At 42.6% G+C, this 22,777-nt stretch overlaps 1 protein-coding gene and 1 long non-coding RNA gene across 3 annotated transcripts in view; one reads left to right on the top strand and one right to left on the bottom strand.

The window, feature by feature from the left end:
- Positions 1-7,821: 7,821 nt before the first annotated feature.
- Positions 7,822-10,738, top strand: LOC149998150 (uncharacterized). Its single transcript, XR_016514080.1, has 3 exons — positions 7,822-8,278; positions 10,271-10,325; positions 10,407-10,738. It is a non-coding gene; the product is annotated as an uncharacterized LOC149998150 (long non-coding RNA).
- A 3,030-nt stretch (positions 10,739-13,768) lies between these two features.
- The window catches only part of LOC149998146 (SKA complex subunit 2), a 78,664-nt gene continuing 69,655 nt past the window's right edge, over positions 13,769-22,777 (bottom strand). The window contains exon 4 of one of the 2 annotated variants that reach the window (XM_090291115.1): positions 13,769-13,938. In XM_090291115.1, coding sequence (XP_090147241.1) covers positions 13,900-13,938 — 39 coding nt within the window. In that variant the 3' untranslated portion in view covers positions 13,769-13,899. Of the gene's footprint in view, positions 13,939-17,229; positions 17,540-22,777 lie in introns of those variants that run through there. The other variant, XM_090291113.1, reaches the window with a different exon arrangement.

Here is a 22,777-nt window from a genome sequence, read left to right as displayed (position 1 = left end):
TTTAATCTAAAACATTTATCTACCCTTTTTATTTTCTGTCTCTTATGACACTGGCATTTTTGATGTGTCTAAGATGGTTGTCTTATGAATTGTCCCATAGTCTGGATTTGTCTGTTTGCTCATGATCAGATTCAAAGTAAAATATTTTGGAAGGAATACTACGTAAGTGATGTATCCTTTCTACCTCATCATTTTAAGTGGCCTATAATGCTAAATTTGATCTTTTGGTGAACATGGTATTTTCCAGATCCCTCCATTGTAAAGTTATTTTTTCCTTGGTAATTAATAAATAATCTGTTGAATGATGCTTTAAGATCAGTGGACATTCTCCTCTCAACTTTTTACCCAATTGTGCATCAGTAATAATTTGTGTCTGATCGATTACTACATTGGTGGTTACAAAGTGACACTCTTTTTCTAATTTTATTATTCCTACTACATTTATTAGCTGGAATTATTCTATAAATAATAGTTTACCTATTTTCTTTTTGAGTATTATTGTGAACTCATGGGCTCTTCTTTAAATTAATTATGTTATACCTTATTATCATTATTCTTTTGAATGTTCATATTGCCCAGATTTGCCCAATGCAGTCTGCTACTATTTAACCACATAATGTTTTTCTTTATGCCCAGAGTAACTTCTAATACATTTACCACTCACAATTAGGGATTTATAAGTTAGGGACTTATCCAGAGCCTTCTTAGAAGATTTCCCCCTCCTAGTGCACTCTCCACCCAAAGTGAGACTTCTGGGTTGGGAGAAGGAGATACATCTGAATTATAACTACAGATCAGAGTGTCACCTGATTCTAGTGCCTATCACCTTTAGTCTGCCATTCTTACTCTTCTGTCCTCCCCTCTATTTATTGACAATATTCAAGAGAGCAAATGGCTGCCCTGGCTGGTGTGGCTCAGTGAGTTGGAGAGGTTTCCTGTAAACCGAAGGGTCGCGGGTTCCATTTCCAGCCAGCCTAGGGTTTCGCTGAGGGTCCCGGTTAGTTTCTCTCTCACATAGATGTTTCTCTCCCTCTCTCTCTCCCTCCCTTCCCTTCTCTCTAAAATCAATAAGCACGTTCCCCAGTGAGGATTACCAAAAGAATAACCGATGGCCAGCTGATGCCCCCCAAACTGTTCAGGTGGGAAGCCCCCATAACGCTTCTTCGCACAGCCCTCTGGTAGCCTCTGCCCACCTCTTCTACCTGCTCAAATAGCTTTTCTGCCAATAATTTAATTTTCTGCCTTTCCCTTTATAGGATCCTCCCCCGTAATTTGGCCTGCTGCCTCTGCAAATTCAGAGAGAACATTGAGAGGGTCAGCCAGAGAGTGAAATTACACTGCCCCGCTGACTGTCTGACACACACAACTTGTGGTGAGTCTGAATTGCCCAATGGTAAATTCTTTCTTTTTTATTTTATTTGTTTTAATTTTTAATCGATGATGATAAGTTGTTTTCCTTTGGAAATACCTTTCGAAGGTTCGTTGTTGTTGCTGTTTTTCTTTTGTTCTTTCTTTTTTAAAATTGTTGTTCTATTACAGTTGTCCCAGTGATGGTAAGTTTTTAAACAAATAAGGTCACCGTGTTATTTTTATTCATTCATCCAGAGTTTAACTCCCTATATTTCTGAGAATCGCTTCCTTGCTAAAAGTTGGATGAAGGAAAAAGAGAAAGGAAGGGGGCAGGGGATTAACAGCAATGAGCACACAGTGCGTGCGGTGCTCAGTTGGCGCTTTCCGTCCAAATGAGAACCTGTTGGTCAGTGGCACAGCCTGTAAACTGGCTCTGGATGCATTGGGCCTCATTTGTCCTTTGCCTCGTTGGACAGGTAGAGCTATATTTTTATTCTGTTTGTTTTGCAATTTTATAAAAAGAGTACGAGTGATTGTATTTTATGAAAATTCTATTTGGGATCTGAATTTCTGGTTTTATTATCAGAAGCTACTGACAAATCCTTCTAATGGGTGGGAGGCCTCTTGTATTCTTAGACTGTCCAACTCTGAACTTGCTCTGAAGCTCACGGTTTTCTATCCACCAAACACTTGGGTGCTTTTAAGTATTTTTCTACAAATTAGGCTTATTTGCACCATCTGATAACTTCCAAAATGTGCTTTCATGCCCAAATAGTGTGAATGTGGGTCTCTGGCAGGGATCTGGGGCACATCATAAATAATAACACTGTGCTACTTATATTAAGAGAGTGTGGCTCATTTTTCAAAAACAAATTTTTGGCCCATTATATTACTCTCTTCTACCCCAAAGGTGGGCAGAGCAGGCATTTTAATCTCCTTTAACAGGAGAGTAAAAACAAGATTAGAGAGTGTTAAGTGCTGTCACCTAGTACTCAGATCTCTGGCTTTCCTTTTGGGGCTCCACAAGCTCCCCACTTTGGGACCCTCAACTCCTTCTCTGACCCTCAGCTTCAACAGCAATACTTTCATTATTCTGGAATGGAAACCCAGTTGCACAATGATACACTTGACCTTCATGCAGTCAGAAGCTTTGGATGGTTCCCCAAGTAAAGCTGAAAATGTAAGAAAAGACATGAAAGGAAAGGAGAGTAGGCATCTGACAACAGTTGCCTTTTCCCTTCTGTATATTAGAACCCCAAAGTATTATTCCATAGATGTGTTGAACATTCCACAGTGGCACACAACCTGCCAAGTCTCTTAACCCACCTACATTCCAGATGCCTGCCTAAATTTAAGTACAGAGCAAGAGTGGACATAGAGTTCTTTTTCTGTATAGAGCCTTTTGTTCTGGGGGCAGGGATGTGTAGAAGCAATGACCGAAGTAATGCTTTGGTGGGTAAGTGGAGAAGGGCATGTCCAGATGAAGAGCTGTTAGCCGTGGGTTTTAATCACGCTCACCTGTGATGGAAGCAAGAACACGAGCACACGAAGAGGCGGAGAGAGGAAGCCTCATGCTCCCTCTGCATCTGAGCAGGACAGGGTGGGAACCATGAACGTGAGGAATCGCAGTAGATCTGCAGAGAGTGTAACTGAGTGGGGTCTTCCAGCCTTGGTTTTTCTTCAGTACCTGGCAACTGGCCCCCGGGGATTAAGGGACTAACCCTAAATATAGTTACTCTATTTCACGCTGTGGAATGTTCTGAGTCAATAACGCCCTTTAAGAACATAGCTTTTCTCCTTTTGTTGTGTTGTCAATCAGGTTTAAGTTGGGGTTTATTTTTCTCCTCTCTCAACAACATTCCGATATTTGCTGATTCCCAACTTATCAACTTATTTGACTGGCATGTAGGGCTTTGGACTGACAAAAAGCTGTCCCATGAGTCCTTCATGATCAAAAATGGTCTCTTCTTTTTTGACAGATGAACCACATTTAAAAAATCCGAAAGGCTCCTTCATGAGCGCGTTGCGAGAACATAAGAATGCGGGCAGTGAGCTGACAATTCAGCCAGAGGAGGTCTCCTTAGGCCAAAAAAAGAAGAAATTGTCAGCCATTCTGGGTAAGCAGCTAGACTTTAATGATAACAGTGATGTCATTAGTGCACTACAGTACAGACTGCCTTATTTCTCGGAGATTAAAAAGCAGGTATAGAATCAATGTTATTACCATTCATTAAACTTCCTTTTTAAAATGTACAAGATGGAGGTATGCCCCTGAGTCGTTTGAAAAACAATAGAGGGACCCTTCTTAAACCTAAATTTTACAATTCAAGTTACAAAAATAAATGGAGGAAACTATTTTTTGGAACAGATTTATTAACAGACTTGCTCACTGAGCCAGAAGAAGAAGAGGTCTCCAAGCCAGAGGACATGAACAAATGGGCAAATGAAAAGACAGGAGCCCAGGGTGAAGAGGAAGAGGAGGAGCCACATGAGGTAAGGGCAGCTCCTGAGGCACAAGGCCTGGACAGCGAGTCAGTTAGGACGTGCCATGAAAGCACTGAGGTAGGAAGACCAGAGGCACCCAGACTGCCTCTTGTCTTAGCCATGTGACTTTGGCCAAGGCCCAAGACAGTGATCTTCTACTTTGCTCATTTAGACAGTGGTGCCACTGTTCCTGGGGTAGACACCAAGAGGACCTAACACACAAGATAAATAAATTGCACAAGAAAATGCTAATACTAAGATTGCATAACACATTAGATACGGTATGCTCTTTAAGAACCTATATGAGAGGGAACCCCCCAAAACCCAGAATTGTCTTCTGGAGGGCGGGCCCCTTGTAGTACAGGTTTCCTCCACTAGGGGAGTATTCTAGGAACCCATCTGTAAGAGTGTACCAGCTGGTTTTGTTGTGAGAGGGTGTGTTAGGCATCAGTGAATTTTTTTTGGAAGACTCTTTCAACATATTTGATGGGTAATTTACAAGTGCGCCTGCGCACACCTTGCTGAGTGTTCAGCTGTTCTGGACAAAAACCGCATGACCCCCACACCCCACCCTCCCTATTCACCCAGTCTTGCCCTGAGTGACTTTTTGTGTTTCCCTGGATGAAAAATTCCTCAAGGGGATTTGTTTTGCCAATGTGGAATCAGTGAAACAAAGAAACAGCAGAAGCACTAAATGGCATCAAAATTGACAAGTTCAAAAACTGTTTTGAGCAGTGGAAAAAAACGTCTCAATAGGTGTATTGCATCAAATAGAGAGTACTGTAAAGGGGACTGAAGTTTAAGCATGTAAGGATAAACACACAATATTTTATAAATATATTCTGTGGGTTTTTGGGTCTCTCCTCATAAGCCATTCACCTGAAAGAGTGGGATTTTAGAGTAGTAGTTAAGAATAGTTAGCTATTCTTTAGCACAGGCTTAAGAATAGTTAACTTTTATCTTTTCCATCTCTTTGGTTTGTTTTTTAAAATTATTGCTTGTTTTTCTCTTTTAAGGTCATCAGAAATGTGCCAAGATATGGCTATAAGGAGATACTCCTATTAGCCTCTCCTGTTATCGTAGTGGCGACAGGTTTAACTGCAATCTTCTGTCTCATTATGATAAGACAACGGTTCATTCAGCTTCCCAGAATACATTCTGTCTTTAGAATAGAGTCAGAACCCACAAACTGAAAATCAAAGCCACTTTCCCACCTACTCCTCCCTGATATTTTTCTTTAGTCATGAATGCTGATATGCTTTATTATTTTATTACACATTATATTCCAAAGATTTTTAAAGGAAGCCCACTCCCAGAGATTGTGTGGAACTGAAATCAAGATAACAAGCCACTGTACTATTTTGAGAACTTACAATAGGCCAGAGTTGACATGACAGCAAAATTTCTTCAACTCAAAATGGATGATGTTGATTTGATGTATTACCAATTACTCTCTTTCTACCATTGATTTCTTGTTGGCTGAACTGAGGAGAGATTTAGACTCTCCACCCTCATAAAGTTATGTCACCCTGGTCAAAAGGACATGGCTAAAAGACAAAAGTGTGATCTTGTCAATTGACTAGATTTACTTAGCGGATTTCTTCTCCAGTGTGTAAAAAGCATGGCGTAAATAGGTTCAGTTAAAACATTGCAAACTAAATCCTGCATCAGGCCTCTCTAAAGCCTGTCGTATTTATACTCACCTCTTCCTGGAGCTTGCCTGTGTGCCTTTTCTTCAATTACACAATGGCTTGTTTTCCCAACAGGCAGGAGCTAATATTAAAAGTGATCTAATTAGCTGACAATCTTGACTACCCTACTAATCCAACCTAATACCTTGTTTACATTTTCAATGGTCATGGCAGCCCCCCACCATAACCTAGCCACACCATGCCCATTTCTACTTTTGTTCGTGCCTTTGCTCATCTAAAACTCCCTTACTTTGCTCTGCCTGTGCTGCAAGTCCTGTGAATCTCTCAAAAGCCAGCTCAAATTCCTATTTCAGCCCTGCTAGTCCTCCTTCTTCTGTGAGATTTATCATCCTTTCAGGGCGTGGGCAGTAGTGAGGCATTCCCCTCCCACGAGAACTTAAAAATATGGTAAGTAAGTTTTTAAAAGGCAGCTCCCTAAGAGAGAAATACCAAGGTCAACACATCATGGAGCAGAGCAGAGATGTGTATGGACCAAATGGCCTCCTGGTCTACCAGACTTGAGAAATACCTGGCTGGATGTGTAACTGCTAAAGAAAACATGTCTATTTGCAGGAGGGTTGGTCAGCAGTAAAAGCAGAGAACAGGTGAGGGAGAGTCCGACATGGGCATTGCCCATCCTAGCAGTGCCTAAGAGTAGAGATGGCACCTCAGGCAGCAGACGTGGAGAGTCCAGCCCACTAGCCAGGCTGTGCCTGTTGGGGAGATGCATGGATCCAGCTAATACAGTCTTTTCCTTTAAACACGGGATTCAGCTGATTCCTATTGTTCTAATTCTGTTCTCACCAAGTAGCCTTCTGACTGTGCTTCTGTGTGCCATGTGGCCTAGCTCCACAGAGTGTATTTCCCTGATCGTGTAGACACAGGTGTTGTCTGTGGAACAGATGTAATTCTCACTCTCAGGCCGTAATCTTGGCCTTCTGATTTTTTATTAGCACTGCAGTATTGACAAGGTGAGACTACCCCGATCGGAAGAAGTGAGCCCTCTCTTGGTGAAGAGTCTGACTTCTGAGCCTAGGAGCTGGGGACTAGCATGTGGGCAGCTTGCCAAGGCCTCTGGGAAGAAGTCATTGGCCAGTGCCCAGACAATACCCTCTCCCTCTCTAGTGGGCACATGGCCTTTGCTTTTTTGGATTTTCTATAAACTCCTATAATGCATTTAATTTCTATGGAGTTTAATCTCGCATTTGTGTTTATTTATGTGGTTTCATTATTTCCTCTCCCCAGTTAGATGATAAGCTTTTTGAGGATGGTTTGCCTGACTCTTCTGTCTCCTTAAAGACAACAACACTGAGAAATATTTGAAATTTTGAAATTCAATGAAAACCACTGAAAGTATGAAGATATTTAATATCAAAGGACTTCCATAAATCAACAGGGAGAAAACAAACAAACAAGGGGAGAAGAGGGCAAGGGCTGTGCGGAGCAGGATGTGTATTGATCATCTGTCACCCTCTCTGCCGATCATCTCCTGGCTTATGGGGTATGGGTTTTGTTAGCGAGGCCTTTGTTACCTCATGGCATGAAAGTGGTCTCTGATATTTTCTTTTAGTCCTTTTTATAGTATTTCTTTTATTCATAATTTAAAAAAGAAATCTGTCTAGTATTGGTTTTGTTTGTAGTGTGGTTGACTGTTTTCCCCCTACGTGAAGATTTAATTGTTTTAAAATCTTTTATTGAATGACTCATTCTTTCTTTCCTGATCTAAAAAGCTCTCTTTGGACTCTAGTCTGTTGATCTAGTTATCTTTTTTTGTACCAGTGACAGTATCACCATGTAATTCCAATTTCTTTATAACATATAAGCTGCTGCTTTTTTATCTTCTTCTTCATACATTTTGTAGGCTATTCCTGCATATTTTCTCTACCAAATACCAGCTGGCCAGGTTTTGTTTAAAAACTCTCTTGGAATTTGAATAGATTGCATTACATCGGTAGGTTCATTTGAAGGGAACTGACATCTTCACAACACCTAAGAACATGGTATCTTCACGTCGTGTATTCTTCCTAATGTCCTTCAGAAGAGTTTTAATGTTTTGATCACGTAGGTCTTACGCATTTTTTGTTAAGTCTGTTTCTAGGTACTTGATGCATTTTTATTGATATTGCAAGTGGGATCTTTCTTTCATTTTTTAATTAGTCTTTTGTGGTACGTGGGACAACTCTTGAGGTTTGCGTATTAATCATTTGATTTTGGATTCACTTACTGAATTGTCATTTTACTTGACATTAAAATTCTAGTCGATGCTCTTGCACTTTTAGGTTTGGCATCATCTCCTATGCACATGCGTTTTGTCTCTTTCCAATACTTCACTTTTCTTATTAAATTGATTAGGACCTCCTCAACAATGATGAATAGTAACAGTAATAACAGGCATCCTACTCTTGTTCTTGAACTTAAAACAAAGCTGCTGCGTTGTTTCCGGTAGATACTTTTATTTTCTTTTTCTACTTCTAAGAGCTTTTATTAGGGACTAACTGCTGAACGTTATCCAAAGCAGCCAATGAAACACATTGCCAGCTCCCTGCAAGATCCTAACTTAGGGAGTATGGAAGAAGAGTCAAAGGGTATTCAACAAATTCCTGTCCTCAAGAAAGTTATCACCTTACCTAGAAGGGAACAAATAAAGATTTAGAGATAGTGGTCATTGTGATGAATAATTGTGATGTTGCTTTCTTCCTAAAACAGTTCCGTGCCGCAAGAACACCTGTGGGCAATAATGGAGGAAAGCCAAGGTAAATATTAGTCTGACAGTTTTTAAAGTAGGATTTTACGACTAGAGGAGCTTCTTCCTGGAGGTGGCCTGAAGTGACCTCTGAAAATGGTGCGCTACTCATTTGACCCAGAAAACCCCACAAAATCATGCAAATCAAGAGTTTTAAATATTCATGTTCACTTTGAGAACACTTGGGAAACAGCCAGGCCAAAAGGGTATGCATATCTGAAAAGCCACCAAGCAGCTAAAGGATGTCACTTTGCAGAAGCAATGTGTGCCATTCTGTCCTTACAATGGTGGAGTTGGTAGGAGTGCCCAGGCCAAAGACTGGGGCTGGGTGCAGGTTGGTGCCCCCAAAAGAGTGCTGCGTTTTTGCTGCACATGCTTAAAACTGCAGAGAGCAGTGCTGAACTTAAGGGTTGGGGTGCAGACTCTCTGGGCATTGAGCACATCCAGGTGAGCAAAGCTCCCAAGGTGCAGCGCAGAGTTTACGGCGCTCATGGTGGATTAACGCCCACAAGGGCTCTCAGGCCTGCCACACTGAGATGCTCCTCCCTGAAAAAGAGCAGATTGGTCCTGAGCCAGAAGAAGAAGATGCATAGAAAAGAAAAGAAAAGAAAAGTCCCATAAGGAACTGAAGCAAGAAAAACTTGAAAGTAAATTTATCATAAAATAAATGCTTAGAAAAGTTAAAAAAAAGAAAAAGAAAAGAAAGAACTAGAGGAGAACTTAGAACTCTACCTCAGTCTCATTTTACAGTGAGGAAACCGCTAAGTTTGGAAAGAACACTTGTTAACTCTGATGCTTTGCCTGGACTTTGCAAAATGAGCTCCGTAGCCAAAGCTGATAGAGAGTGTGACTAGCACAGGTGCATCTGCTGCCACTGGTCCTTTAAGGAAACAGGGAGCAAAGGGGGAGGTCTTGGTTGTACTTGTTCCTGCTGGTGGTGGAGCTCTGGGGAAGGGACAGGGAAAGCCACGTGGCCTTAGGGTAAAGGCTCTGGTCTCCTTCAAGGCTGACAGAATGTAGACTATATGAGTCCTTCCTGTAAGGTGGCAGGAAAATTTCCCTTCCCCTCCTCCTGGTTTTCAGGCCCCTACTCTCTCTATTCCCTTTATCCCAACTTCATAGAGTTTTAACTGAGCAAGACCTTACGCAGTAGTTTGTCTTTTCTTTTTTTTTTTTTTAATAATAAGGAAACAGAGAGGAGGAAGGGAAATATCTTGCTCCATGGCCACATTGCTAGTGTCAGAAAGAAGATGGTGCCTTTCCAGCTGGGGGTCTCTCCATTGATTACCCCGTGCTTGGACTGTGAGCTACACTTTATGTCAGAACTCAGTACACACGTACCACACAGACATAAGTCGTTTCTAAAACAGACTCATTATGCACTCTGATTTTTTTCTATTCTGTTTCAGTCAAAAAGAATACTTTGTAGTCTAGTGCTGGTTGTGACTTGTAAACTGATTTCACAACTCACTCAGCGGTGACAGCCTGCAGTACGGAAGTCAGCAAGCTAGCTAACTTAGCTAACTGCTATTTGGACTCAGGCATTTAGTTGTGTGATTTAACTTATAGGATAAAGCAGCTAGAAAGTTAAAAGCACCTTCTTACCCTCACCCCCACCCCCAGCAAAGGGTGTATGTGGGACTAAGTCTAAATGGGACAGATGTGAAATGCTTCTGGAAAGAGCAAACTGCTTCTGCCCAGTGTGGCTGTGCAGTTTTTCCCCAATGCACTTCAGGGCGCTTGGCCAAGGGCCAGGAAAGTGCTTCAGGCTGAAAATCCCACCTGTACTCCATGCCAGACCACCCACAGAGGTCACCCCAGAGACATGGCAGGGACATTTTAAACAGACACAGAGAACCCCTGGAAGCCCAGTGTGCAAAGAATCATTTCCAAGGTCCCAGGTCTACAGTGACTTTGCCTCTGAGTATGGACCCAGTTACCCATTTAATCCTAATAAGGCGAGGGACAAATCACTAATTGTTGGTATGCGTTTTCCTCCAAGGGGCTTTCTCTCGCGACTCCTGAATAAGGACCGACCGGTGGAAAGCCAGATGGAGGTAAATTTCAGGAGGATCAAGCACTGTGGCGGGAAAAAGTGGGGGACAGGCAGGATTCATGTTTCCCTCTCTGTTTTCTAGGAGGGCGGTTTCTGGAGCTGGCGGCGGGGTGCACATGGCCCTTTGAAAAAAGAAGAGGCACAGCATCTGCAAAACATGGGTTCCTCTGATGAGGAGGAGCCTTCAGACATGTAAATAACTGGGAGTTATTTAGAATTCCTGTCTAAAAGGGGGAAATAATGAATAGTTTCATTGTTCCTTTCAAGAGTAAAAGCTTTGACCTTCTTTTTCTCTCCCCAGAACAAAGGAGGGAGTCTCCTCTAAAACCCTGGAATCAGTAGTAACAGAAAGTGACACCTGATCCTCCTGCTGAGTGAACCAGGTTACTAATAAATTGTTTTTCTCTACTGAAATGTGTACGTTTGTAACCACCTCTAGCCATGAGGGAAAGAATTAAAATGTAAATAGGTAAATATATATACACACAAATAGCACGAGCCATAAGCAAGAAAAGCAAGGCTGAAGCAGGACTCCCGGGGTAGCCAGCACTTCCTCAAGCAGCAGTGTGGTCAAACAAGGGTGAAAAGGGACTCCTCTCCCCCATGTTCCCCAATATAGTCTGTCCCCGAGAACTGGAAGATACATCATCATCCAGGGGTGTGGGTTATTAAGTCAAATAACAATTTATCCTGGTGCTCTGGCCCCTGGCTCACCAAGCGCCAGTTATGTACAACATACTTGACCCCCATTGTGGCCCCCCATCATCAGGTCTTAGGGCTGTCAGAATATTTGGATCCCTGAGCATGCCTTTACGGTGAGGCCTGTCTTCTCCCCTGAGATCTTAAACTTGCACAAACCTGTGCCCTGTCTTGGTGTAACGGGTTCTCCTTCCTTACAAGCTAGTAGAAAGTTCACAGTTAAGGGAAGAAAGTCATTTCAGATTAAGACTCTAATTAGATAGAAGTCATTAAGAAAATAAGTAATTTAGTAATGTCAGCTAAATTAATAAAAGCTTATATTCATCTTTCAGTCAAAGGTTGAGTATACAATAGCAAGCTAACATAAAAAATTGAGGAATCCCTAAGGCTCGGCCCCTTACAATGTAACAGGAGCAACAGCTCTACCTAAGACACAGGCAAACACACACAGGAGACTTCCAGCCAAGATGGAGGCCTAGAGTGACACGCTCCATCTCTCTCCACAACTAAGAAGGAATACAACTACCACAAAACCAGAAATAACCAGAAGTTCCAGAAAATAAATGGAAGTCCAACGTAGGAAGTTATAAAGAAGTGGTGCTCATCCAGAAGGGTAGGAGGTGTGAAGCTGGGGTGGAGAGGTCAAACTGTGCTGGTGGTGGCAGCAACAGCGATGATGGTGGGATGGTGGTAAGCATAGACACCCGTATTTAAGGGGAGGCGAGAAGCACCTGGAGAGCACCCCTGGCTGTAGACCAGACCCGTCAGCTTGCGATTCCAACACCAAGGAAGGCAGACCCCCATTGCCTTGGACTGTGAGGCCCAGAGTGGGTGGGGACAGAGGAGGAGGCTCCCAGTCTCTCAGCGGAGAGTGAACGGCAGGAATCCATCTTGGACCCCTGCCCCCACAAAAATGCCACAACATGGTGAGAAGGGCCACCCGGTTGTGACGAGTGCATGCGGCTCCGCCCCCTATAGCATAGGAGGTGTGACAGCCCTGCCCAGAAAGCAAAGGTAAACATAAAACTGCAAGGATGGCACAGATCATGATAGAGATCCCAGTGATGCAGCTGACCAGACAGCAAATATCTACTCTAACAAAACAGCAGATAGGAAATCTTTCTGAGGCACAGTTCAGAGCTTTGGTTATAAAAATGCTTACAGACCTAACAGCAGATCTTAAACAAGACAGGGAAGGAATGATGGCTAGTCCTGCTGAAATGAACACATACAAAACAAGTGGTGAGGGATCAAATCAACAAATTGGAACACAGGGAAGGAAAAAAGAGTCAACCAGTGCAGAAAGAGGAAACGAAACGTGAGGAGAATGAGGAGAGGCTCAGAAACCCATGGGACAGCTATAAGCGGGCCAACATCCAAATCATAGGGTTGCCAGAATGTGAAGAAGAAGAAGTAGAAATTGAAAAATTATGTGAAAAAATAATGAAGCAGAACTTCCCTAACCTGGGGAAGGAAATAGACTTACAGGTCCAGGAAGCACAGAGAGTTAAAAAAAAAAAATGGACCCTGGAAGAACCACACCAAGACACATTATAATCAAAATGTCAAAAATTAAGGAGAAAGAGAGAATTCTAAAAGCAGCAAGAGAGAAGAAGAGAATTACATACAAAGGGGTCCCAATAAGACTATCAGCTGATTTCTCAAAAGAAACTCTGCAGGAGAGAAGAGACTGGCAAGAAATATTCAAAGAAATGAAAAGCAAAAACCTACAACCAAGATTATCCAGTGAAGCTCTCATTCAGAATGAAAAGGCAGAGAAAGTGCTTCCAGGACAAAGTAAAACTGAAGGAGTTCATCAGATCCAAATCACTGTTACATGAAATGTTAAAGGGACTTGTTTAGGAGAAAGAGGATCAAAACTATGAACATTAAAATAAAAACTGTATCACAACAACCAACAACAGAAGCTAAGGAATGGAAACAAACGCAAACTAAGTAGGCAACGAGAGTGGGAAAAGAATGATAGGTAGGGGAACATTATGGGGGGAGGTCAGTGGGGAGGAGGAAGGGGGGAAAGGGAGGGAGATGGTACAGGAATTAAGAAGCATAGTAGGAGGGAGTGGAGTAGACAGGAAGATGTTGAGAAGAACTATATACACAACCAATAGGCATGGACTAAGTGGGGGTGCACTGGGCAGAGGGGAATAAAGGGAAAACAAATTGGGACAACTGTAACAGCATAATCAATAAAGCATATTTTAAAAATTGAGTTAATTATTTAGATAAGTCTAACATTGCTGGTATTTAGGAAAAGAATATTTAGTTAATAGGATCATGATTCATGTAAACAAACAATCAACATTGACCAATTAACAACCTCCTCATTTCACTTCAAATATACAGCATTATTTTAAAGATTTTTATGGGAATATGTTACAAGAAATCCTCCATGTTAAATGAAAACCACAAAGGATTTTTTTTACTTTGTTTTTATTGTCGACACTATTACAGATGTCCCCATTCCCCCCAGAAAAATTTCACAAATCAAGCAAATAGCTCACCAAATATCTTCTCTTTTTGCCTAATAAAATTAGAAAACAAGTAAACAAACAAAATGTAGGACCCAGCAAGAATTATGTTAAATTCTGAATACCTACCTTTTTCCATACCTTTCTTAAAAATGATTTTTGAGAAAGAGACAAGAAGAGAGAGAGAGAGAGAGAGAGAGAGAGAGAGAGAGAGAGAGAGAGAGACAAACAGAGAGATGTTGGATTTGTTGTTCCACTTACCTGTGCATTCATTGGTTGATTCTTGTATGTGCTCTAACCGGAGATCAAACCCGCAACTTTGGCGTATACTCTGACCAATGGAGTTACCCGGCCAGGGTTTTCAGTTTCTTTTTTAATTCACTTTATTTATTGAGCTTTTACTGTAAAGCAGTCACTTTCTAGGCCCTGGGGATACAGAGACAGACATAAAAGGCAAGATCCCTGCTCTTCAGGTGCTCAAATTCTGCCACAGCTTTTCTCTCTCTTAACATTGTATGGGTATAAAGTCTTATTTCCTGTTGGAGATGGAATTCACATTAGAATCACTCCGGCGACCGGCGAGCTTTGAAAAATTCCCAGTACCACGACTTCACTCCGAAGTTACGAATTCAGTGGGACTTTGGTGGGGCCTGGGCTCAGGAATTTAAAAACTCCTGAGGTGATGTTCATGCACACAGGTCTGAGAACCACAGTCGGGGTGCCGTTGAAGGCTGTTTTGGGCCAGCCTCGGGGTTTCAGCAGCGATACAAGTAACTCCCTTTCAATTTTTCAAGCCTGGTGGTCGTTTTTGGTCAATCCCACTGGACGGCTAATTAGAATCCAAAAATGTGTCAGCCAGTGTCACTTTTTTTAAAAAATGTAATCTTTGTGGTATTTTTTTTCCCCATGACCATTTCGTCCCCTTATACTCCCCTCCCCCCAGCAATCCCCACGCTGTCGTCCAGTGTCACTTTAGGAACGCCTTTGTGGAAAGCCTCGCGCAGCTCAGCCCCCGGACCTCTGGTCAATCCTTTCACCGCCACACCGCTCCGCCATCGCCCTGACTTCCAGCTCCACACTGCCTTCTGCTGATGAAGCAATGCTATAGCATGGAGGTCACCACAATTAGCTCCCTGCCTCTGACTGACTGCATCCCAGGTCCGCCTTCACAAAGAACATGATTGTTCATTTTGTTCACAAGCTAGAGTTTTAAAAAGAGGAGTCTGAAAAGGGGGAGGATCAGGCTGCTTATGTACCCCACTATTTTTGTCCTTCCTAGTCTCCCATCTTTCCATTTCTGCTTATACTAACATTAGCTTGGAGAGGAGAATTCTCTTCCAGATCACTGATTCTCAATGAGCTGGATTTGCAGGCAGCGAGCCGAAATGGCCTCTTATAAGCAAATGACATTTTTTTCCTTCTCTGCTCTCCGAGGAGCCAACTTCAAAGTGAGCTAATCTCTTTCTTAATAGGCTTTACTGATTTATGCAAGAAGTAACCGGACTACAACATCCTGACTTTTTCTTCTTGATGCAACCTTGGTAAGAATCTGAAACAGGTCATGGGGCTAAGCAGCTGCTGTGCTAGGTAGAGGTGACCTCACTGCCTTCAACTCCTGGCCCAGCCAATCCCAGGTTTCGGGGTCTGCTACTTGCAGCACTGCGGTCTGTATCAGTTAGGGATGGTTTGGGTTCTAGCATCAGAAAAGCTGACTCAGTCTGGCTTAACCAATAAAGGGAACTCATTCACTCACATAACTAAAACTTCAAGAAGTAACATTAGCTTCAGGCAAAGCTTGATCCAGTGGGCCTTGAGTGCCACCATAAACTATGCCTTCAGTTTGTCCTTCATTCTAGAACATCCAACTGTAAAGAGAGTCACTTTGCTTGCAGACACTTCCACTATTTACAAGTTACCTTCTTGAGACCCCTTCCAGAGGAGAAGTGATGACCTCTCCTCCACAAAGGTGGAACCCACTAGGCTGGCCACTCTCTTCTGTTTGTTTGTTTCTGTCTGTCTGTCTTTCTGGCATGAACTTGATTTGCTGCACTCCCATCGCACGAGGTGATTTTCCCATTGGTCAAGTGACCCTGTGGAAGGTAGCTGAGCTTGACCCTTCCTCCCAACGACACTGCACGTAGGTTGGAGAATCATATACAACCTCCTTACCTGGGGAAAACCCAGCTTATATCAGTTGTGGCAGCATAATTACTAACAGTATCCCCTTTGCCTCTCAAAATGGGCTCATCCGACCAATAGGAGATCCCTGCTTGGAGGGACCCTAACAGCTAGCTGGTGGGATGGTCTCAGGGCTGATGTCCAGAGAGGTCCCTGGCTATGTGGACAAAAGATGCCGAAGTCCAGTCTGCCCTTCACCTGTAAAGTCCTGCACCTGGCACAGGGCTGGGTGCTCCAAGAGGGTGCCTTTTCTTAAGGTGCTCAGGTTAACGAATATGTGCTCATATAAATATTGGTATGATTATCGGTACACATGTGGAATGTATATTCTATATACATATAGTTGCACATTAATATCTAAGTGTACTTCATCCTGTTCAGTGGTTTCATATTTATGATGCTTTCAACTATTCTTCTTCTGATGAATTTGTTTCTCTGTCGCTGCTTTTACAAGGAGGGCTACAAGGAACATCCGTGTACCTGTACCTTTGTGTCTCATATAGAGTTTCTTGGAATACATTCTTAAAAATAAGATAGCTAGATTGAAGAGTAAGTTCACTTTAAAATTTGCTAGAAACTGTGTCATTGCCTTTCAAAAGTCCTGACTACCAAAATTCCACTTTTTGATACTAAAATGTAGTTAAAAGAAAATGAAGTGGGGCTTATCAAAAAATACTACCATATGCACCTTATTAAGGAAAGAGTGGTAAATCCTTACTGATTAATTCAACGGTTTTTGGTCTTCTGTCTGCATGTGAAATAACATGGGGGTTTAGTAAAAATCTAGATTCCCAGATCTAAACCCAAGAAATTCTACTGTGAGCATTTTAAACAACCACCCAGGGGGTTCTGGGCTGCTCTGAGAAATGATGGCACACGTTTGCATCTTAGTTATATTATTTATTAGCTGCACAGAATGTTTTTTTGTTTTTTGTTTCCAAACCCAGGGAGAAGTAACCCCCTTTCACTGAGAGACTGGGTGCATTTCAGGCCGCTGTTTGTACAGTGCCCTGGGAGTGGTAGCTCAGTCTTACAGTCTCTCTGATTGTCACAGTCCTGTGGGATCCAGGAGCTCATGTCCCCACCTCCCACGGCCAACTAGAGCCAGATGTACAGGGGGCAGCCCCTGAGCGGCAGCTGCAAAAACCAGGGCACCGCCCGCGTGTTGCTGGCGCTGTGGAGCGCTGCAGAGGGAGAGCGCAGAGATGATGGTGCCCGCCTGTTGGAGCGTAAAGACGGCACCTGATGAGAAAAAAGAAAACCGAGAGCTTAAAAAAAAAAAAAGGTAGTAAGGCAGGGGAGAGTGTGAGAACGGCTGCCACCAGCCCCTGTCCCGAAGGGTTTCCCAGCAGGCCCGGCCCCTCGGGCCAAGGCTCTAAGATCAGCAGGAGAGTCTCTTGCGTGGAAAATCTGGGCACTTTTCAGAAGGCTGCTTCCGCGCTGGGCCTTTGGGTCTCCCGGATGCAGCCCCGTTGCTTTTCACAGCCAGATGTTTGGGGAGCTTGTCTCTGGAGTGCAAATCTAAAAACATTGGTGACTGATGTGGGGCACCCGCCCTCAGTTCCAATGGAGAAGCCCTGGGCCTGTGAGTCCCCGCGCGATTGTGGATTAGGGAGCCGCGTCTCAGCCCCTCCTAACCACCTCCATGCGGCTTGTTTCTCGTTTGCAGATGTGAAGCAGCAGCTGAGCGAGTTTTCAGGATTTTCCCCCCAGAGGACATTGTTTCATACGCCGCTGTCGATCTGGTGTGTCCGCGGAAGCGGGGAATTCAGGCTCTTTTTAGCTCACAGCCTTGGACACCTCTGTGTATTATCTTTGCTCTAATCTTAGCTTCGATCTTGAGCTCTCTCTGCAGGGAAGGCATACAATTGAACAGTCTGCCTCTTGTGCCAGTTCTAGTTGGAAAACCTAGTCTGGTCCAGGGAGATTTTTCCAGCAAGAGACTGTCTTTGTAAACCACCCATAAAGTGGCACTGAGGTGAGTTTGTTACTCAGCTGATCACTGGAAAGCAGGTGAAGCTAGATTCTATGTCTTGTTGAAAACTACTCCACTTTACCATTTCCAAAATAAGACAAGCCCCCACCCTTCCTGGCAGCTATATAGAACAGAAAACTAAAAGTCCTTTGAAAGAAAAGCCCCCTAAACAGATAGCCCAGGGAATTTTGAAAACCCTTCAAGAAGTTATTGATCTCATTTGGGTGCCTCTGTCCATAGAACTTTGGTATATGGTCTGAGCGGAGCCAGAGAGTAGGGGGAACACCGGCAAATGGCAGCAGGAGGACACTTGTCAGAGGAGGCCTGGGGACAGAGGGCCATGGTGAGGAGGACAGTGAGGGACCAAGACTCGCCCATGCCAGCCTCCTTCTGGGGTCCAAGCTGAGTGAGAAAGGAAGTTTTAAGTACAGTGGTGCCTGTTGACTTGTACATGCAACAGGGGTCTTGGGTCACCACAGGGCTCAGGGTATTTGCAAGAATAGTTCCAAGTACTCACTGGACTGGGGCTGTTTCTGGGGAAGTGGTTTCCACAGCGAGAGGAGGTGAGATGTTGATGTCACCCTGGGGGCAACACTGAGCTGTTTCTTCTCACTAGAACTCTCTAGTCATTGTTTCCCTTAGCAGAGCAGAAACTTCTCTGTTATTCTACAGCTGTTCTAACTGCAGAGATGTGACAAAGTGCAATGATGCCATGAGCCCTGGGCAGCACAACCCAACCGAAGCCACATCCTGGGCTTCAGGAGTCATGAGCACAGGCAGCCTCTCAGACACCGGTTCATTCGAGAGAGGTCCATCAAGGGCCCCAATATACACATGGAAAAGGGCATGAAGATGTGTTAGATATGGTGCTAATGTGCATAAGGAACCTTAGGCGATCTTAGCCTTTGGCCAAGGTAATCCATGGTTAGGAATCTATTTCCTATGTAAGTAACTTCAAATATGGAAAAAAGATTTATTCATAAGAATCTATGGCATCCAGCACATCGATAGCAATTTAAAACTGGACCCAATTTAAAGCATCTACAATATGGAAATGGCGAAGAAAATTATGGCATCTTCATTTGGTTGTCTATTTGGGAGCTTTTACAAACAATGCAATGATGTGGGAAACACTTATGTTATAATAAGTTAAAAAACAAAAACAAAGATACAAATTGGCTTATTTTAATTAGGACCCACCCAGTGTCCGGGAATGTCGCCAATTCCATACAATATTTTTTTGTGGATGCTGGTCCAAGGAAAGAAGGAGAATAGAAGTATCAAACAGAAGGTTCCCCCAGTCATCGACCCCCTTGACCACCTAATGTTAAAGGACTGCCCCCTCTTCCTCAATGTGGGCAACTGCAGTAATGATGACTCATTATTCTGAGAGTTCTTTCACTTTCTCCATCCCCGTCCCTGTCCCCAGGCTTCTGCTTGTATGAGATGAGTAGATGGTGTTTGTGGCAGAGCCAGTTCCACCCTAATCTGCATGTCCAGAGCCGACATGTAGCTTCATTTTCTGGTGGTAACTTTGGTACCACGAAGAGCTTAAGATTTGGACGATAGTCCTTTATAGGGCAACAAGGAAGTACACAAGTCAGCATCCTCTTTTTTTTTTTTTTAAAGGATATTTTATTGATTATGTTGTTACAGTAGTCCCAATTTTTTCCCTTTTGTTCCCCTCTGCCCAGTACCCACCTACCCTCCAGCAATCCCACCCCCCTTAGTTCATGTCCATGGGTCATGCATATAAGTTCTTTGGCTTCACCCTTTCCTATATTATTCTTAATTTCCCCCTGTCAATTTTGTACCTAAAATTATGCTTCTTAATCCCTGCACCATTTCCCCATTTCTCCCCCTTCCCCCTCCCAGCTGATACCCATCCAAATGATCCCCACACCTATGATTCTGTTCCTATTCTTGTTTTCTTAGTTGGATTTTGTTTTTATTTTTTTAGATTCAGTTGTTGATAGTTGTGAGTTTGTTGTCATTTTAATGTTCATAGTTTTGATCTTCTTTTTCTTAAGTAAGTCCCTTTGACATTTCACATAATGATGCCTTGGTGGTGATGAACTCCTTTAGCTTTGCCTTGTCTGGGAAGCACTTTATCTGCCCTTCCATTCTAAATGATAGCTTTGCTGGATAGCGTAATCTTGGTTGTAAGTCCTCGCTTTTCATCACCTTGAATACTTCTTGCCAGTCCCTTCTTGACTGCAAAGTTTCTTTTGAGAAGGTAGCTGATAGTCTTATGGGAACTACTTTGTAGGGAACTCTCATCTTCTCTTTTGTTGCTTTTAAGATTCCCTCTTGATATTTCACCTTTGGCATTTTAATTGTGATGTGTCTTGGTGTTGTCCCCTTTGGGTCCAACTTGTTTGGGACTCTGTATTGGCTGTTTATTTCTTCCTTATGTTTCAAATCATTGATGTGAATCCTGACTTCCTTCCCTTCACTGTTGGTCCCCTGTAGGTTTTTCTTTATTTCACTTAGTGTAGCTTTCATTTCTTTCCTTATTTATTTGCCATGCTCAATGAATTCTCTGAGCATCCTTATCACCAGTGTTTTGAATTCTGCATCTGATAGGTTGGCTATCTTTGTTTCGCTTTGTTCTTTTCATGGAGTTTTGTTCTGTTTTTTCATTTGGGCCACATTTCTCTGTTTACTCAACTTGGCAGCCTCCCTGTGTTTTTTTCTGTGTATTAGGTAGAGCTGCTTTAATTCCCTGTCTTGGAGCACCTGTTACGTTGTAAGGGGCAGAGTGTTAGGTATTGACCAGGGCGGGGCAACCTGTTCCACTGCTTTGTGGTGTTGTATGTTGGGGAGGGGTCTGAGATGGAACAATGCTACTTGCTCAGCACTCGCCCTGTTTCCAGTCACTTCACTCACTTTCCATATATGACTGGTGCCCCTCTAGCTGTTGCCCTGGTGGTGGTTCCCTGAGCAGATGGGTTTGAGTGCTTTCCAGGACTGTGGCGGCCCTCTGAACAGACAGACATGGGTGGTTTCTTCTCCCGCGCAACCCCACAGCCAGAAACTATGAGGCTTTATTTTCCCAGCGCTGGGAACCTGCGCTTCAGGGTCTGGCCTGGGGCTGGGATCACTCCCCAGGTGTGAGTGTGGGACCACTCGTTCCACCAGCCGCCACCACTGCCTTGCTGCTGCCTTGCCACTGCCACACCGTGTCCTCTTCACCCCACCTCTCCATTTCTGCTGCTCCTACCCAGCTGGATGAATATTTACTCTTTAAATTCTTAGTTGTTAGACTTCCATACAGTTTGATTTTCTGGCAGTTCTGGTTGTTCTTTGTTTTGAGGTTAGTTGTGATCCTTCTTATGATTGTGCAAGGAGGTGAAGTGTGTCTACCTATGCCTCCATCTTGGCCGGACATGTGAGCTAACTTTTTATTAATCAAGAGATGAGAGAAGATTTCTCATACACACTAATCACTGGAGTTCAAAACCATTCCTGACGGGTAGTTGGAGTCTATTAGTTTCCTCAAACTGCTGTAACAAAGTACCATAAACTTGGCTTAAACAACAGAAATTTATCCTCTCACAGTTTTGGTGTATAGAAGTCCAAAATTGAAATGTTGCAGTCCAATGTTTGTGTCCCTCTCCCTCAAACTCATATGTTGAAACCTGACCACCCAATGCAATAGTATTATTTCTTTTGGCAAGTAATTAGGGTTAGATGAGATCATGAGTGTGAAGCTGACATTCACTTCCCTTTGAAGGCCTAGCAAACAATACTTAGGATTGTTAGCTGTGTATATACTGAGATTACAATTTGTGGTTGCGTTTACTTTAAAAGGCACACATGACATTTTATTTTTCTTAACGACATTCAGTCTACCTTGTATATACCTTGTCCTGTCTTTATATGAAATTAAGGATTCTACTTCCTTATGTTAATCTATGTCCCCTACATTTTTAGCAAAATGTTTTGCATGTAGCAGTAGCAGGTGCTCATCAAAGACTGGTTGGATAAATGATTGTTAGTAGGTGATAACTTGTAACAGATGAAGTTTTGATCATTCTTCTGTGAGTGCCATAATTCTAAATATTTTGTATTTGGGAAACTAAAACTTTATCTAATTAGATTTTATAGGCAATTCGACCAGTGAATGTTTTGAGTAGCAGACTTAGTATGCTTTGAGTTGCTATTTCATGTTGCTTGCCAGGCATTTTTGTTCATTGGATGTGGTGTTAAGTTGTTGGATGTCTACCTTTGTGAGACACAGTATTCCTCAAGATTAAGATAAAGGGATAACACACTTGGTGTTCTCAACTTTTAGAATATGTCCACTTGCCAAGTTGAGTAACAGTGCATGACAGTGAGTTGTCTAGGCTAAACACCAGTTTCATTAGTTTTTTGTTTTTGTTTTTTTGTGACGTGTACTTCCAGACAATAAAGGCTGGGAAGAAGGCTGTCAGGTAAATGTGTGTATGTGTGTATGCTTTGTAAGTAAAAACATTCTAGGGCTGGTTTAAGATACTCCAAAAGCACATTAACAAATGTGGTTGGTGGATTGGAATCCTGCTGTAGTGTCAAGGCTAAAAGACTAATATCCTTTACTGGTACTTTATATTCATTCTATAGACTAGAATGATGGTTTAAGTACTAACATACTAAATTCCTAGTATAAGAAATAACTCATTCCTCTAGCCATCTATTGAGTACTTTGTAGCTAATATAGCTGTTGATGGTGCAAAGACATTGACTGATGTCACTAGCTTAATTTTCTAAAATTATAGATTTAAAAAGTCTTATTCACTGGAGATTAAGTGTTTTCCTTTTTTGGAGAAAACTTTAAATGGGTATGTAAAGTACTCCGATGACATTGTTGTATGGCTGCCAACTTGTTAGTACAAAATCAAAATCATCTTGCTTTGCATAAGGTAGAGGTACTTGGCTGAATAAGGCTTTTATTTATTTTTCTTGATAAAATTCAAAGTTATTTCAGCCTATAGGTTTTATGACCTATTTTTCCAGTACCCTGAGAAGGCTGGTCTGGAAAACCTATTTAGAATAGGTATTTAGTAAAGTACTGACAGTACCTTGAAATCAAACATTTGCTAATTAAAGAAAAATTAACTCATAGTTGAAATA

This window comes from Furipterus horrens, unplaced genomic scaffold (genome assembly GCF_987537825.1).
Source record: "Furipterus horrens unplaced genomic scaffold, mFurHor1.1.pri manual_scaffold_11, whole genome shotgun sequence".
Taxonomy (NCBI): Eukaryota; Metazoa; Chordata; class Mammalia; order Chiroptera; family Furipteridae; genus Furipterus; species Furipterus horrens.
The sequence above is the reverse complement of the archived record's forward strand: the minus strand, read 5'-3'. Positions and strand labels throughout refer to the sequence as shown.